This window comes from Dunckerocampus dactyliophorus, chromosome 17 (genome assembly GCF_027744805.1).
Source record: "Dunckerocampus dactyliophorus isolate RoL2022-P2 chromosome 17, RoL_Ddac_1.1, whole genome shotgun sequence".
Taxonomy (NCBI): Eukaryota; Metazoa; Chordata; class Actinopteri; order Syngnathiformes; family Syngnathidae; genus Dunckerocampus; species Dunckerocampus dactyliophorus.
In genome coordinates this window covers 18,665,989-18,680,755 of record NC_072835.1, presented here as the reverse complement: position 1 = coordinate 18,680,755, position 14,767 = coordinate 18,665,989, and the positions used below count along the sequence as shown (strand labels likewise).

Here is a 14,767-nt window from a genome sequence, read left to right as displayed (position 1 = left end):
ACCTCTGCTTTTCCCATCTTGTTGTTTACATCTTCTGGAAAAAAGTACCTGCTGTGTTGTTGTCTACGAGGAAAATGGTAAAAATGACTAATACATGTAAACAGCTCCCAAAAGAGGGACAAGTACGGGGAAATGTAGAGCGAGGGCAGTCAAATACAGTTAAAAAAATATTCCAAGATTCTCTGTGTGACGGGAGCACCTTGTTTTTAGTGACGTAGTGCAAAACGCTAGTCAGAGATCCTCTACGTGACAAAAGCGCTGTGCTGTTGTTAAGGCTGTAGTGCAAAAACGTCAGTGAAAGAGACCCAATATGACAGAAGCGCTAGTGGTTCTAAGGAACTACTGGAAAAACATCAGTCTTGATGTAACGGGAGATGTAAGTCATTCATTAAGTTGAATTAATAAATACAATATCTGTATAATTATAATAATTATTATTATTAGAAATAATAATCATAAATCGTTCATATTAAATATAATTTCATTATATGTAATTATGTATATATAATATTCAAAATATGAAATATATAATACTAATATATATATAAAATACTAATATATATAAGCATTGTTATATAATATATATTATTTTATTGCTTATATTAATTAATTTATTATATAATATTATATTATATTATCTTTTATTATTATATTATATTTATTATATTCTAATTATATTAATTTTGATGAACTTTATATATATATAATTAAGCATTTTAACCATTATTAACCATTTTAATCCAAATTAAAATGGTTAATAAAATTAATAATATAATAAGCAATACAAAAATAATATAGATAACAATGATAATAAAAACTAATTTTTAAAATAATAAAAATAAAATTATGGAAGAAGTAATTCAAAGATCCTCTATGTAACAGAAAACTTTGCTTTTTTTTTTTTTAAAGAACAGAGCAAAAAAAAAAAAAAAAAAAGTCAGAGATCCGCTATTTGACAGGAGCGCTCTGCTGTTTTTAGTTGTCAAAGATTCTCTGCGTGACAGGAGCGCTCTGCTGTTTTTAGTTGTCAAAGATCCTCTACGTGACAGGAGCGCTCTGCTGTTTTTAAGGACCTACTGCAGAACAGTGAATCAATCAAACACCCTCTATGTAACAGTTGTCAGAGATCGTGTATGCGACAGGAGCACTTCGCTGTTTTTACTACTCAGAGATCCTCTATGTGTTCAGAGCGCTCTGCTGTTTTTAAGGGCCTACTGCAAAAATGTGAGTCAAAGATCCTCTATGTACAGAAGCGCTGATGTTTTTAAAATCCTACAGAAAAACACCAGTCAAAGATCCCATGTGTGACAAAAGCTCTGTGCTGTTTTACGGAACTAATGTGAAAGCTGCTGGTCAAAGATCCTCTAACGTGCCGGGAGAGCGCTGCTGTTTTTAAGCATCTATGAGATTTTCGTCTGGCATGGCCAGAACATCATTGATTTTGATGAATTCATGTCTATATGCTACATGCTACATTCACATAGATGTGGAGTGTTAAGTTAGCAAACTGTTGAGTTGAGAGTGGAACCCGCAGGGTGTGAAAGGATGCGCTGGACTGATTTTTAACTGTCTTGGCCACAAGGCAACCATGTTGAAGGTCAAAGGTTGAATTGAGCCTGAGGGACATAAGGTCATAGGTGAAAATAGAAAGACTACAGCATGTGCTCGGTGTTTCTATGGAGCTTTTATTCAGGTTCTGTGTGAATATCTTTACATTTGGGTGTAGAACACAATAGAGCTCATCTTATTTGGAAGATGGACTGATGTCCCCCTTTTACTTGTAAATCCAATCATGCTGTCTTTGTTTCCTGGTAATAATACAACAAATTAGAGCATTCCCCACAGGTGAACTCCTCCTTTGACTTTGTCAAACCAGTTTGGAACTGAAGCTAGGTGAGAACTTGCTCCGCCTTTTTCTTGGCGCTGGTTTAAGCGCCAACACAACATCAATGTCCATTCAAAGAGTCTGCACAACGACTAAATGGGAATGATGTCCCTGAAGAGCGTGTCCTTCACGACGTTGAAGACAATTTTGGCGTTGCTTGTGTCCGTGGCGCAGGTGTAGTGCATGTAGAGAGGCTTTTTGTGGCCCTTGTGCACAATCTTAAAAAGCTCCAGGATGAACTCTCTCGCTTTTTTGGCATCCCCTCGAGGCCCTGTGCCGTCCAAATCACACAAAAAAATCCAAGTTGGGCCCACGATACAAAAGTATCGCCTGTGACCACTAGAGCATGTTATATTGAATGCAGAGCAGTGAGGCGTTCACATTTGCGTCTCCCTTTACTATTATTCTCAGTTTGTATGTATGCAGGGCTCGCCATACCTTCACATTTTCACGTATTGTCACTTTCAAAAACACTGCTCAAAGATCCTCTACACGACAGGAGCGCTCTGCTGTTTTTAAGTATCTATTGCAAAAATGCTAGTCAAAGATCCTCTACACGACAGGAGCGCTCTGCTGTTTTTAAGTATATATTGCAAAAATGCTAGTCAAAGATCCTCTACATGACAGGAACGCTATGCTGTTTTTAAGTATCTATTGCAAAAATGCTAGTCAAAGATCTTCTAAATGAAAGGAGTGCTATGCTGTTTTTCAGGACCTACTGCAAAAATGCTAGTCAAAGATCCTCTAAATGACAGGAGCACTCTGCTGTTTTTAAGTATCTACTGCAAAAATGCTAGTCAAAGATCCTTTATATTACAGGAGCACTATGCTGTTTTTAAGTATCTACTGCAAAAATGCTAGTCAAAGATCCTTTATATTACAGGTGCGCTCTGCTGTTTTTAAGTATCTATTGCAAAAATGCTAGTCAAAGATCTTCTAAATGACAGGAGCGCTCTGCTGTTTTTCAGGACCTACTGCAAAAATGCTAGTCAAAGATCTTCTTACAGAAGCACTCTGCTGTTTTTAAGTATCTACTGCAAAATCGCTAGTCGAGGATCCTCTTTATGACGGGAAAGCTCTACTGTATTTCAAACCTACTGCAAAAATGCCAGTCAAAGATCCTCTATAGGACAGGACTGTGCTGTTGTTTTTACGCATCTAACGCAAAAAAACACCAGTCAAAGATCCTCTATATGACAGAAGCAGCGCTGTTTTTAAGCATCTACTGCAAAAATGCTAATCAAAGTACCTGCATGTGACAGGAGAGCTCTGCTGTTTTTAAGCACCCACTGCAAAAATGCTAATCAAAGTTCCTGCATGTGACGGGGGAGATCTGCTGTTGTCAAGGACTGCAAAAATGATAGTCAATGATCCTCTATATGACAGGAGTGCTCTGTGGTTTTTACGCATCCACTGCATAAACGCGAGTCAAAGATCCTTTAAATGACAGGAGTGCTTTGCTGTTTTTAAGCAACGCAAGTAAAAGATCCTCTGTGGAACAGAAGAGTTCTGCTGATTTTAAAGATCCTCCAATGAGCTGAGGTGAACTCTTTGAAGCGTCCACTACGCTAACGAGTGAGGCTGTTTAGGGCCGACATGATAAAAGGTGTACAACTTACCCTTGTATTGTGGGAAGTGGCTGACCATATCCGACTGTGCGATTTTGTCCTCCAGCAAGTCGATTTTGTTCAGGAAGAGGATGAAAGAGGTTTCGTTAAACCAGTGGTATTTGACTAACGTCTCGAACAAAGCAAGACTGTCCTCCATTCTATTCTGAGGACAAAAAGGTGAGGGTCATCAACAACGTCCAGGACCCGTAAAGAAGGACAATACTGGGTGGACCTTTAAAGCTTACATGTGTCGGGTCCTCCAGAAGGACCTGATCGTACTCATTGAGGGCGGACAGGAAGACGATGGAAGTGATGTTCTCCAAACAGTGGATCCACTTCCTTCTTTCTGATCGCTGACCGCCCACGTCCACCATCCTGGAGACACAAAGACAAACACAACGCTGTTTATGGAAGCGCTCAAGTCAAATGAGAGGGAATAATCTGGAATTTGACGAAAATCTCATCAAACGCTCCTAATGCTACGCTAGCACTGGAACACAATAAGTAGCTGCAATACCCATACTGTATTGGTAACGTACGTCCCTTTATCTTCGAATAAAAACCGATACGGCTGACTCATATTACTCTTAATAACTTTGAGCATTGGTAACTCATTTCCACAGGTGATCGGCGGTGCTCGTAAACTTGGCGCTCAGCCAAATGTAACAAACATAAATGGACATCTACAGTACACTAAAACATCATCCGGAGCAGTTCAGAATCAATATTTGTCTAAAATCATGACAAAAATAAACAACTTTGCTGAACAGTTTGGCTCTACTCAACCAATCAGAGGATGAATGCTGATTTCAAAGTGTGAGCCCTGAGAGGCAAACCTAATTGGTTAAAAAACAACAACAACAAAAAAAAAAAACAGTCACACTGCTAGCAGTGTGTATGTGACACGGGCCAGCACTTCTGATTCTGAAGGCCCTGGGCAGATTACATCGATATGGCAACACATAGAAGCTGAAATCTGATTGGACAAAAAAATTGTAATCTACACATCCACTACTTGAAGCAGTGCAGCCAAGAAGCACACTAATAGACTGTTAGAATAAATTAATACCATTTCATGGAAGAATTCTAGCATTTAAGTTGTAAATGAAGAGGGGTGTTTCTCATAGTGTTTAGGCCAGCAGAGAAGGCCTTGCTGGCCCTGACTGCACATCACTGCAAAAGGCTATACCAGGGGTGTGTGAGTGCAGCCCAGGGGCTGTTTTTTTATTGGCCCTCAGCACTTTCTAAAAATACAATTCAACAAAAACAATAAAATAACATAAAATGACAGCAAAAACAGAAAAAAAGCAGTAATTTTACAAGAACAAGGACGAGATGTTACGAGAGTAAAGTCATAATATTACAAAACAAATAGAGTTGAAAAATGAAAGGAAAAAAGGTCAAACAAAGAAAAAGTTGCAATTTTTGGAAAAAGTTATCAGAACATTATGGGAATAAAGTCATTATATTACAAGACAAAAAACAACAACAAAAAATTACAAAAAAGTTAAAAATAAATAAATAAATAAATAAAGCTTAAAAGTGTAAAGTAAGGAGACAGCGTACATGCTACTAATAAAAATACGCTTTGTCACCAAAAACACCACACATACAAACATTAGTAGCTAAACTCAGCCAAATTGCTATCGTGAGCTGACAAACATAACTACTGTGCATGCGTGTGTAACACGGCCTACTCTAAGCAGGAAGAGAAACTCCAGTGTCGCCGTGTGCGTCACTATTATGTTTATCGGTGGCTAACGTCTTCTTTTTACGCTTGAATATCAGTTAAGAATGTTTAAAAATAGTGTTTTTACATTTTCTTTTACACTGGTATTGCAGTTAAAATACTTCAAACATTGCATGACGTTATGCGAAGTAATATTGAGAGCAGCAAAGACTTATCAAAGCCAAGGGGGTTTAGGTTTGGGTTTTTTTTTTAGTGAAATACTACGCCTACGTAAATAAAAAAACAATGGTTTTATTGGTTTTACATCCTGATCGTAATAGCAGTTTACTCCTTTTTGTTGCATAAAGTGAAGAGTGAGATTTGCGTCCCTGGTCATTAAAAGTTAATGTAGACTCTTCACATTTTACTACTGACAGTAGTTAACTTCTTTTTACACTTGTATGACAGCCATTCAAGTCAAAATGTCACTTGAAAATCACAACATTTTTGATGATGACAAAGAAGGAAAAAAAAGAACAAAACTCTACTCCACCTGAAGATAACTCCTTTCACGTTAAAAGGGTACTCGATGATGCCCGTGGTGGGGACACGAACCCTCAAGATGTCCTGCAGGTTGGGGATGTAACCCGGGGCGGTGATTCTGTCCAAGTCACAAAGGTAGCTGTAAAGTTGAAAACAAGGGCTCACGAGTCAATATTGTGCATACGTGCAGTAAGTTTTATCTGCAGATATTTACTTCAGCATTTAATTTGCACTTCACTTGAATTCATGCTTTTCCTTCTACTGTCCCCTCAATGTAACTCAACACACAACCATCAATGTCTGAACTGATGTCATCAAGAGTGAGTGAGTTCCACCCGAACTGGGCTCAATTTGCCATTTTCCCTCCTTTTGTAATGTGACTTGTAAGGTCTGGGGTGTGAATGGGGAGCAGATGAGCTCTCGTACTGTTCACTTAAAGTTCAACACGGCACCTGATGGCAAAGAACTCTCCTAAACCCTACTGAGCATTTTCACACGAGAGGTGGCGCAGCACAAAGTCTCTACCATCCACCTACATTGTATCCAAGTCTCATTTCTTCACTGTCCCATGAAAAGATATATCAAAATATTTGCAGAAATGTGAGATACTGTACGTCCTGATACATTCTGCCATTTGAGTCTGTCTTTTGGCAAGTGCCTTCATTTCACGGTGTATGTTATTTGAAGAAAAATATGTAAATAAACAAACATACTATTTGGCAGAGTCGGACAGATGGAATTCCCTTCTTCGCTGGTAGCATCTTTGAAGACCGCGATCCTCCCACAGTCTCTTGATGGCGTCCACCTGCCACGGATTCAACATGTTGACCTTTTCTTGCTGGACTTGGCTCAGCCTCTCTGCGAGGTCCTAGAACATCCACAAGTGGGCGGGGTGATTATTAATATTATTATTAATGAAGAACATACTGTACGCCAATAGACAGAAGAAAAAGAAGAAAAGAGACATAAGGGTGGATCAGACTTGAATTGTAGGGCTGTTCGATTCAGACACTTGAAGAGGAGAACTTTAGCGGTTTTAGTTACCAGGAGGAGGATGAGGACAGCAATTAATGACTTTTCTGGTAGGCTACTGTTTAACCAGCCGTATTACATGCACTGCTTTTGATTAAAAAAAAAAAAACATTTATTTAATTAAAAGTTAATTCAAGTTTCTGTGTACCAAATATCCCATTTTAAGACGTGGACACCTGTGGCTCATAGATCGGTGCAAATCTTGTACAAAACTCTTTTTCCTCATTAAATTTAGTGGGTGCAGCTTAAATATCTGCGCACTCCATAGTCCGGAAATCACGGTACTTGTTTTTAAAACCACAGGTTCCCACAAAATGAAAAGTTGACCGTCCAATATATGTATGACATGTCCGATACAATCAGACGACACTTAAAATGAAAAACAAAGCACAGGAAAGCAGAAGAATACATGCCGACTGATGATTTCTACAATTTTTTTTACAGAGCTGGTCAAAACTGCAAGATTAAAAGATTGTAATACCAACTAAATGTTATGGGTAATGAAAAAATATTTTCCTCGAAAATGTAATACACTCTCTCAATGGATTGTAGCTCTCCTGGTATGTATCCTACCGAAGTGGTCAATCCATTGACAATCATCAGTATTACAACCCTAAATGGGCGTTCAAATGGAGATGTTGCTATGTGCATGTGCTATCAGTAAACAACACACCTGACACATTTCAAAAAATCAAACCCCACAGCGCAACGGAATGCTGATTAGCAAGATATGTAAGCATTTGGCATGGCTGTGGCCATCGCCGAGGTTTTCCCCATGATCACACACATAAAAAAAAGAGTTTCTCACGATGTTGCTGTTGTGGACATAGTCTATGTGGAGAACACTCATGGCCTCAATGAGGGCCTGGATGGCGGTGATGATGTTCTGGCACACCAAGCGAGCAAAGCCTTTCCTTTGGGCCTCGGTGTAGCCGTTGCCATGGAGGATCCTCATCTGTTTGATGAAAGTGCTCTTCCCGCTCTCTGCCGTCCCTAATGACGTTGATTAAAAAGGGAATGAGGACAAAAGAGATGGGGATTAAAGAATGGGGCATCTGTGACAAAGATAATAAAAAAAACAAATGAGCATCAACTACCTGCGCTAAAACCATGACTCATTCCCTTCAAGTATCACGTGCTTTGTTGGTTTGCAGACAACTACATTTTCGGAAACACCCATACTGGATTTCTGATGCTTTTACACTGACTACACTATGTCCTGTTCAGATCCAGACCCACATGTCTTTACTATACTCACCCAGACTGGCTACCATATGGACCCGAATACAAGACAATATTCTTTCCCTTGAAAAATGTCGAAAATAACGTTGTCTTATGTTCAGGACGGACAGATTTACACACGCAAACCGAACCATTTCTCCCCAAGCAAGTCGGAGGTTTTCTTCCGCCACTCACACACACAAAAATGTCTCAAAAGTTGGGCAAGTTAGCAAACACTTTAAGTTCTGATGATTTTAAAGCAATGGTGATCAATGAAGCGCTCACTAAACTGTCTCTATAGAATCTATTAGTTGATATTTCATCACTATTGAAAAGATAAAGTGGAACCTTGGTTAGAGCCATGAATTCGTTCCACAAGGTCCAACTCTAACCGAAACAGACGCTAACTGAATCAATTTTGTCGCATAAGAAATAATGTACATCCAGTTAATCCGTTCCAGAAAGCCAAAAATGTAAACACAAAACATTGTTTATTTTTTTTAAATGATAGTTCTACACGCAGTAAACAATACCAAATGTATATAAATACATATACATGGTGAATGAAAGGGATAAATGAACATTTAGGGTTATTTTTTATCTTCACTGAAGATGTGATTCCTGATGTGTTCCCAAAGACATGATGTGGCAGTGAGACACCACATGGACACCACCTTCCTGTTTTGCCATGAGTTATTTCTTCAATTCAACTCATGTTTCTCACCTCAATAACCCTAAACGGAGCCAACGAAAGTTCCAAGTGGCCGCATTTTCATAAAGAAGGTGAAAAACACTATTGAATTGAAGAAATAACTGACGATAACATGACAAAACAAGAAGACGGTGTCCCTATGGTGTCCCGCTGCCACATTGTGTCTTTGGGAACACTCACATCAAGAATCATGTCTCCAATAAAGGTAAAAGTAACATTAAATGTTAATTTATCCGTTTGCTTCCTCATTGATATGAATTTAGAACTGTTTTATACATGTAAAACTATAAGAACATGTTTTGTGTTAACATTTTTGAGAGCCATAGACGGGCTACGTAGCTGACTTCCGATTCCAGTTGCCATTTTGTTAGCAAGCTAGCTTCTTTGATGGTAGCTAAGGACGTTTTGTGATAAAAATACATTAAAAACAAAGTTGAACTCACGCAGTGTATTAATAACACGACAAGACACCAGCCATATTGTATGGTAACCAGAAAAAGTATGTAAATTGGGGGAAAATTTTGGCGTACATTTTTGACGCAAACTGAAAAACACGCTAACCGAGGCGGATGCTAATCCAGGTGAATTTAAAAACAAACATTTTGTCTCCAAAAAAAATGTATTTAAAAAGTATTTTTCCAACAAAGAGTCTTAAATATTCAATATTCTTCTTACAGTCAGGATCTAACAGGTGGAGCCAAACAACGTCTTCCTAAGCAAGTCAGAGCTTTTCTTCCTGTCATTTACAGACACACACACACACACACACACAGACACAAACACACACACACACACCAGTGACCCGGAGAGATGCAGCCGCAGTACAGAAAAAAAAACAAAACTGAGGAACATGCTAACTTCAGCTACATATGACTGGCAAAATTGACTAATTTTAGTTCTGACAATGAGAAAGAAAGCATATCACTGCCAAATGTGCCCCTCAATCTTACTCTACACTTTTGTGGGAACAATTTGAGAAAATCCTATTTTCTGTCCCAACTTCCTGTCTATGTAGTGTCATAGTCTGGTATCATTTAGCATTCATGGATCATTATACAATGAATACCATAGTAAATGATGATTTATCTTGAAGTCAATCATTTTTAGAAATGAACACCGAGGTGATATTATTTACCCTGAACTTGTGTGCTCATTACTATTAATGAATACCACAGTATTTATTTACTTATTACACTGTTCCAGTCAGTTCTATTTATTATAGTATTAATTTATTTATTTATTCATAATACAATATATTATGCAATGTTGTCATTTTTTTTACTGATTTTTTTATTTGTTATTTATTCTGTGTTATTTATTTAAGGCAGTTGTGTCCAGAACAGAACATAGAATTTAACAGGAAAACTTGGAAAAATGGAAAAATCAGCAGTAATTTTACAAGATTAAGTCAAAATATTAGGAAAAAAAAGTGTAATTTAACAATAAAAAGTCATAATTTTAAGAGAATAACGTTTTAGTAGCATAAAGTTGAAATATTAACGAAAAAATACATTTTTTTTGGAACATTCTAAGAATAAAATAAAAATATTATAATAAATAATATAAATAAGCCATAATTACAAGAAGAAAATTGACAAGAAGAAAGTTGAAATAGTTGGAAAATAAATTTAAAAAAACAGCAAAAATGGAATAAAAAGCTGTAATTTTACCAGAATAATGCCGAAATATTAAGAGAAAAAAAGTTATATTCTAACGAGAAAACATTTTGCAATTATACGGGAATAAAATCATAATATTTTGCGAATTTTTAAATTTTTTTTTTAACTAAAAAGCCATTTTAGTGGCACAGAGTTGAAATATAAAATACAATCTACGTTATCTTTTAAAAGTCGTAATATTATGACAAACAAACAAAACCAAATAATGCCATCATTTTGGGGAAAAGTTGTGATATTATGGCAATGAAGTCAAAATATTATTGGAATAAAGTCAGAATATTACGAGACGAAAATTTCTGAAGATTATTTCAGAAGAAAGTTGAAATATTTGGAAAACAACTGCAAAAATGTGAAAAGAGAGCAAAGTTTTTTTTCTTGAAATATATACAACTTTTTTATCAGACCTACATGTGTTGCCTTACAAAACAACAAAGTGGCCCTTGCAGCCTCTCATATTTCAATGTGTGGCCCTCGGTGGAAAAGTTTGGACACCCCCGAATTAAGGTATTACTTCTAAATAACAAAGAAAACAAACATATCAATGCTTACCTAAAAAGAGGAGCTTTATGACACGCTTCTCTTGACGCTTATCAAGTTTAATTTGCCTTTCTATTTCTTGGTTGATCTTGCGGCTGTTGTCCTCGTCTGAAGACGAGCAGCACGCCATCCTGACGCCGCCGCCTCGCTCGGGATTGCTCACAGGCTTTGGACCCAACGCTGATTTAGGCGTATGCCGTGCTGGGACAGATCAGGTGCGGGGCGACATTCCTGTAGCGCAGGTACCTGGCGAATGACATCACACAGTGAATGACAATAGCATCGACATAATTGCAGGCGTTCAAGAAAAGCAAATTGAAAGGAAGTTTCTGTGTGTGCTTAAGTGAACTGTTAATGACAGGATGGTATGCTACAAGGTATGTTAACAAGTGGGTGGGGTCAAACATCATTTGCCTGTCGCCTTCCTTTTGTTATCTTTCTATTACCGGTATATGTATTCCCTTTTACTTTACTTACCCATACACTCTGCTACAACGTTTCCCCACCAAAAGGTCTACGGTGCCCCATGCGTAATGAAAACCATGTACTGTATCTCCAAATTGTTTCCAAATAAAAAACAAATTAATTTTATTTCTGAACTGTATACAAAAAAATAAATAAATAACACCAATATGTAACATGCTATGATCCGAGCAATTACTTTTATCAGGTGCAATACTCCCCGAAAAACAAGAAATGTGTGTCTTTACATGCTGAATGAACAATAAAAGCATACAAAATATGTAGATGCAGGTTATGCGTTGCATTGCAGGATTGTCATAATGAAAGCAATTACTTTTATCAGTGCAACATACACTAAAAAAATAACAAATGTCGCTACGTACAGTGGTGTGAAAAAGTGTTTGCCCCCCTTCCTGATTTCTTATTTTGTTGGATGTTTGTCTGGTAAAAGTAGTTGCTTACTTGACAATCCTGCGATACAACGCATAGCCTGCATCTACATATTTTGTATGTTTTTATTGTTTACTCAAAATGTACATTTTGTCTTATTATGTCTACTGTATTGGCTCACACAAGTGTAAAAGTTGACTATAGGGGTGCTAGTTCATGTCAAGAGGTCTCTAATGTTAAAATTTATATTTAGAAAGTCTCAATGAGTTTTTTTATGCTCCAACCATGAACTATTTTGCAGCAAAACACTTACCATTGTCGGGTCTGGAACCAATGAACCATGATAAACAAGGGATGACTGTAAAGTACATGCTTTTCATTGGAAAGGAATGTATTGCATTTGCATTGTATCTCAGGGCTGTTATGACTTGTGCTGTACTCTTATCATTTTTTTTTGCACTTATTACCAATTTTCTTCACGTTTTGGATAAAAAGAAAAACACGCATGCTTTTCATTGAACAACAAATATTTGCAATGTATGTATGGGAAGTTAGGTTATGATATACTGTATATGTTGTGACGTGAGCCCACAATACTTGCCACCTTTCACAATCAAATTTTGCCATTTGTGTCCCCAGTGTGGCCAGTTGGACTCACCAGAACCATATTTGGATTTCACGATAAACCGGCCAATGACTGCAATGCAGAAAATAGCACACAGTCAGTTAAACAGAGTCAATAGAGTAAATATTTGCACGGTTAAACTCACTGATGTTGGCTCGGACACCGCTGCCAGGGAGTGAAGCCATCTTCTGTGGACTAAAACTCTGCCAACATTTAAAAACCAGCTGCACACAACTGTAGGAGCAGACCCAAATAATTACATTTTTGTTTATTTAAATGATCACATACAAAACACACACACACACACACCAAGAAACTGCATAAAACATAAGCTGCAGTGAGTGAAATACAACCATAAATTAAACTGAAATGATTTTTAATAAGAAGACAGAGGTCATGTAAACAGTGGTGTCACCAATAAGCTCTTAATTAGCTTTGTATTCATTTACTCCAAAACCCATTTAAAAAGCACTTCAATGCACTCATTTAATGCCTGAGAGATTATTTAACACTGCACTTCTCTCGTCAGCAGCGAGCCTCTCCGTGCCGACCTCATCCAATCCAAACGGAGGGAATTGCTGTACCGTCTGATATTTATAGTGCACGTTGGGATAAATGACGGCCCAGTTCTACAGCCAATTTGGCAATTTTAACAGGAGAAAGTTGCACATTAACGCAGCTTGACACAATCACTAAAAAGGCTTGCAAAAAAAGAAAGGATTCCCTTTGAAATGTATTCATGTGCATCAAAAAGATTTACTTGATGAAGGTCTCTAACAGCAACACTGAAAAGAAAAATGAATTATACTTGGAGGGGAAAAAAAGCCTTACTGTTATGGGTAAAAAAAATAAATGTTTATGTGTATGGTTGTGATTATATGAGATAAAAAGTTGTAAATTTAGGTGGAGTAAAGTTGTAATATTAATATTACACAAAAAAATACAAAATTAAACATCATTTTTACAGTTAATCATAGTACAGCATTCTTGTAACTGTACAAGTTTATTTTTTTCAAATATCATCTTTTGTATCTTCCTAAATTTGCAACTTTATCCTCAAAATGTTTTTTCTTGTTGAAAAAAAAAATACATTGCAACATTTTTCATGGGAATTCCCCCCTCGTATTACTTTGTTATCTTTATTCACGCAACTTCACAACTTTGTTCTTGAAGACTTACGCATTTTACAGTAGTAATACGACTTTTATTGTAACGTTATGACTTTATCTTTATAACTATTCAGATTTTTTCTTGGAAATTCCACCCTTTGTTTTCTAACTTTACAACTTTGTGTACATTTTTATTTGGAAAAAAAATATGACTTTTCTAGTAATATGTTGACTTCCTAGAAAAAAACAAAACATTTTTTTTCTTGTATTACTACTTTAACAAAACTGTACAACTTTGCTATTTGCAACTGAACCTTTTTTCCTGCAAAGAATAATTTTTCCATGAATACTATTACTGAAATACTATTAATACTGATTAATATTGAATCTTTATCCCCATAAATGTTTGTTTTTTCTTGAAAAAGTCACTTTTTTCTTGTATTATTTATCAGACTTTGTTCCCAAAACTATCTACTATCCATCTAACATCACAACTTTTTTTTTTGAGACTTACAAATTTTCCCAGCAATGTTTACGACTTTATTCTCGTAACGTTATGACATTATCATTATAAATGTCCTTTTTTTCTCTAACTTTACAACTTTAATCTTGTAAATTTACAACTTTATCTTTGTAGCTTCACAGCATTTTCTTGAAAAAATAAAAAAGTAAAATTGCGATTCTAGTTCCATAACTTTGCAACTTTTTTTCTAGTAATAGTACTACTTTAGGCTGCTAAATTCACTCTATTTCTTATCATTGAAATGTGTGGCCCTAATACTCCTTCATAAGCTTTGATGCCGTGCGCAAATAAAAACAAAAAAAGACATTGACTCACGTAAAGTGTTCCAAAATCGTTACACAATGTTACTCAAGTGTGCAAATCAGTGAAGGCTTCAAAAGCAAATGTGCAATTAGTGTTGATTACGACTGGCTTCCCTTTAGTGGCACAAAAGCTAAGAGATTTTCACTTGGAAGTCTTCAGAGGCCTCGCGCGCTCCAAAAAAGTAGTCCCTCTGCATCTGAGCACAGTCATTCATGTACCTTAAAAAGCAGGAAGGCCTCAAGAGCGATTCTTATTACCGACTCGTCACTAAGGCAGCAGTTTAGTGGTCAGGACATGCTAGGACTTATTTTCAAAAGGTATGAAATGCATCAGTAGTACAGTCATTCGGGGACATGCGCTCCACACTACAGTCCCCATCTTGTAATCTAGTGATCATCAGCCGTGTCAGGCTCCTCCGACCGCCGGGCTCGACAAAGCACGTCCAATTACAGCAACCGCAACAAAGC

The 14,767-nt window shown here is 36.9% G+C and overlaps 1 protein-coding gene across 1 annotated transcript; it reads right to left on the bottom strand.

The window, feature by feature from the left end:
- Window positions 1–1,714: 1,714 nt before the first annotated feature.
- Window positions 1,715–11,301, bottom strand: LOC129170175 (guanine nucleotide-binding protein subunit alpha-11-like). The gene is made up of 7 exons (XM_054757451.1): window positions 10,901–11,301; window positions 7,548–7,732; window positions 6,421–6,575; window positions 5,718–5,846; window positions 3,741–3,870; window positions 3,505–3,658; window positions 1,715–2,156 (listed from the first exon to the last, which is right to left on the bottom strand). The coding sequence occupies exons 1-7, from the start codon at window positions 11,016–11,018 to the stop codon at window positions 1,978–1,980; spliced, it is 1,050 nt and encodes a 349-aa protein (XP_054613426.1). The 5' UTR covers window positions 11,019–11,301; the 3' UTR covers window positions 1,715–1,977.
- Between the last annotated feature and the right edge of the window lie 3,466 nt (window positions 11,302–14,767).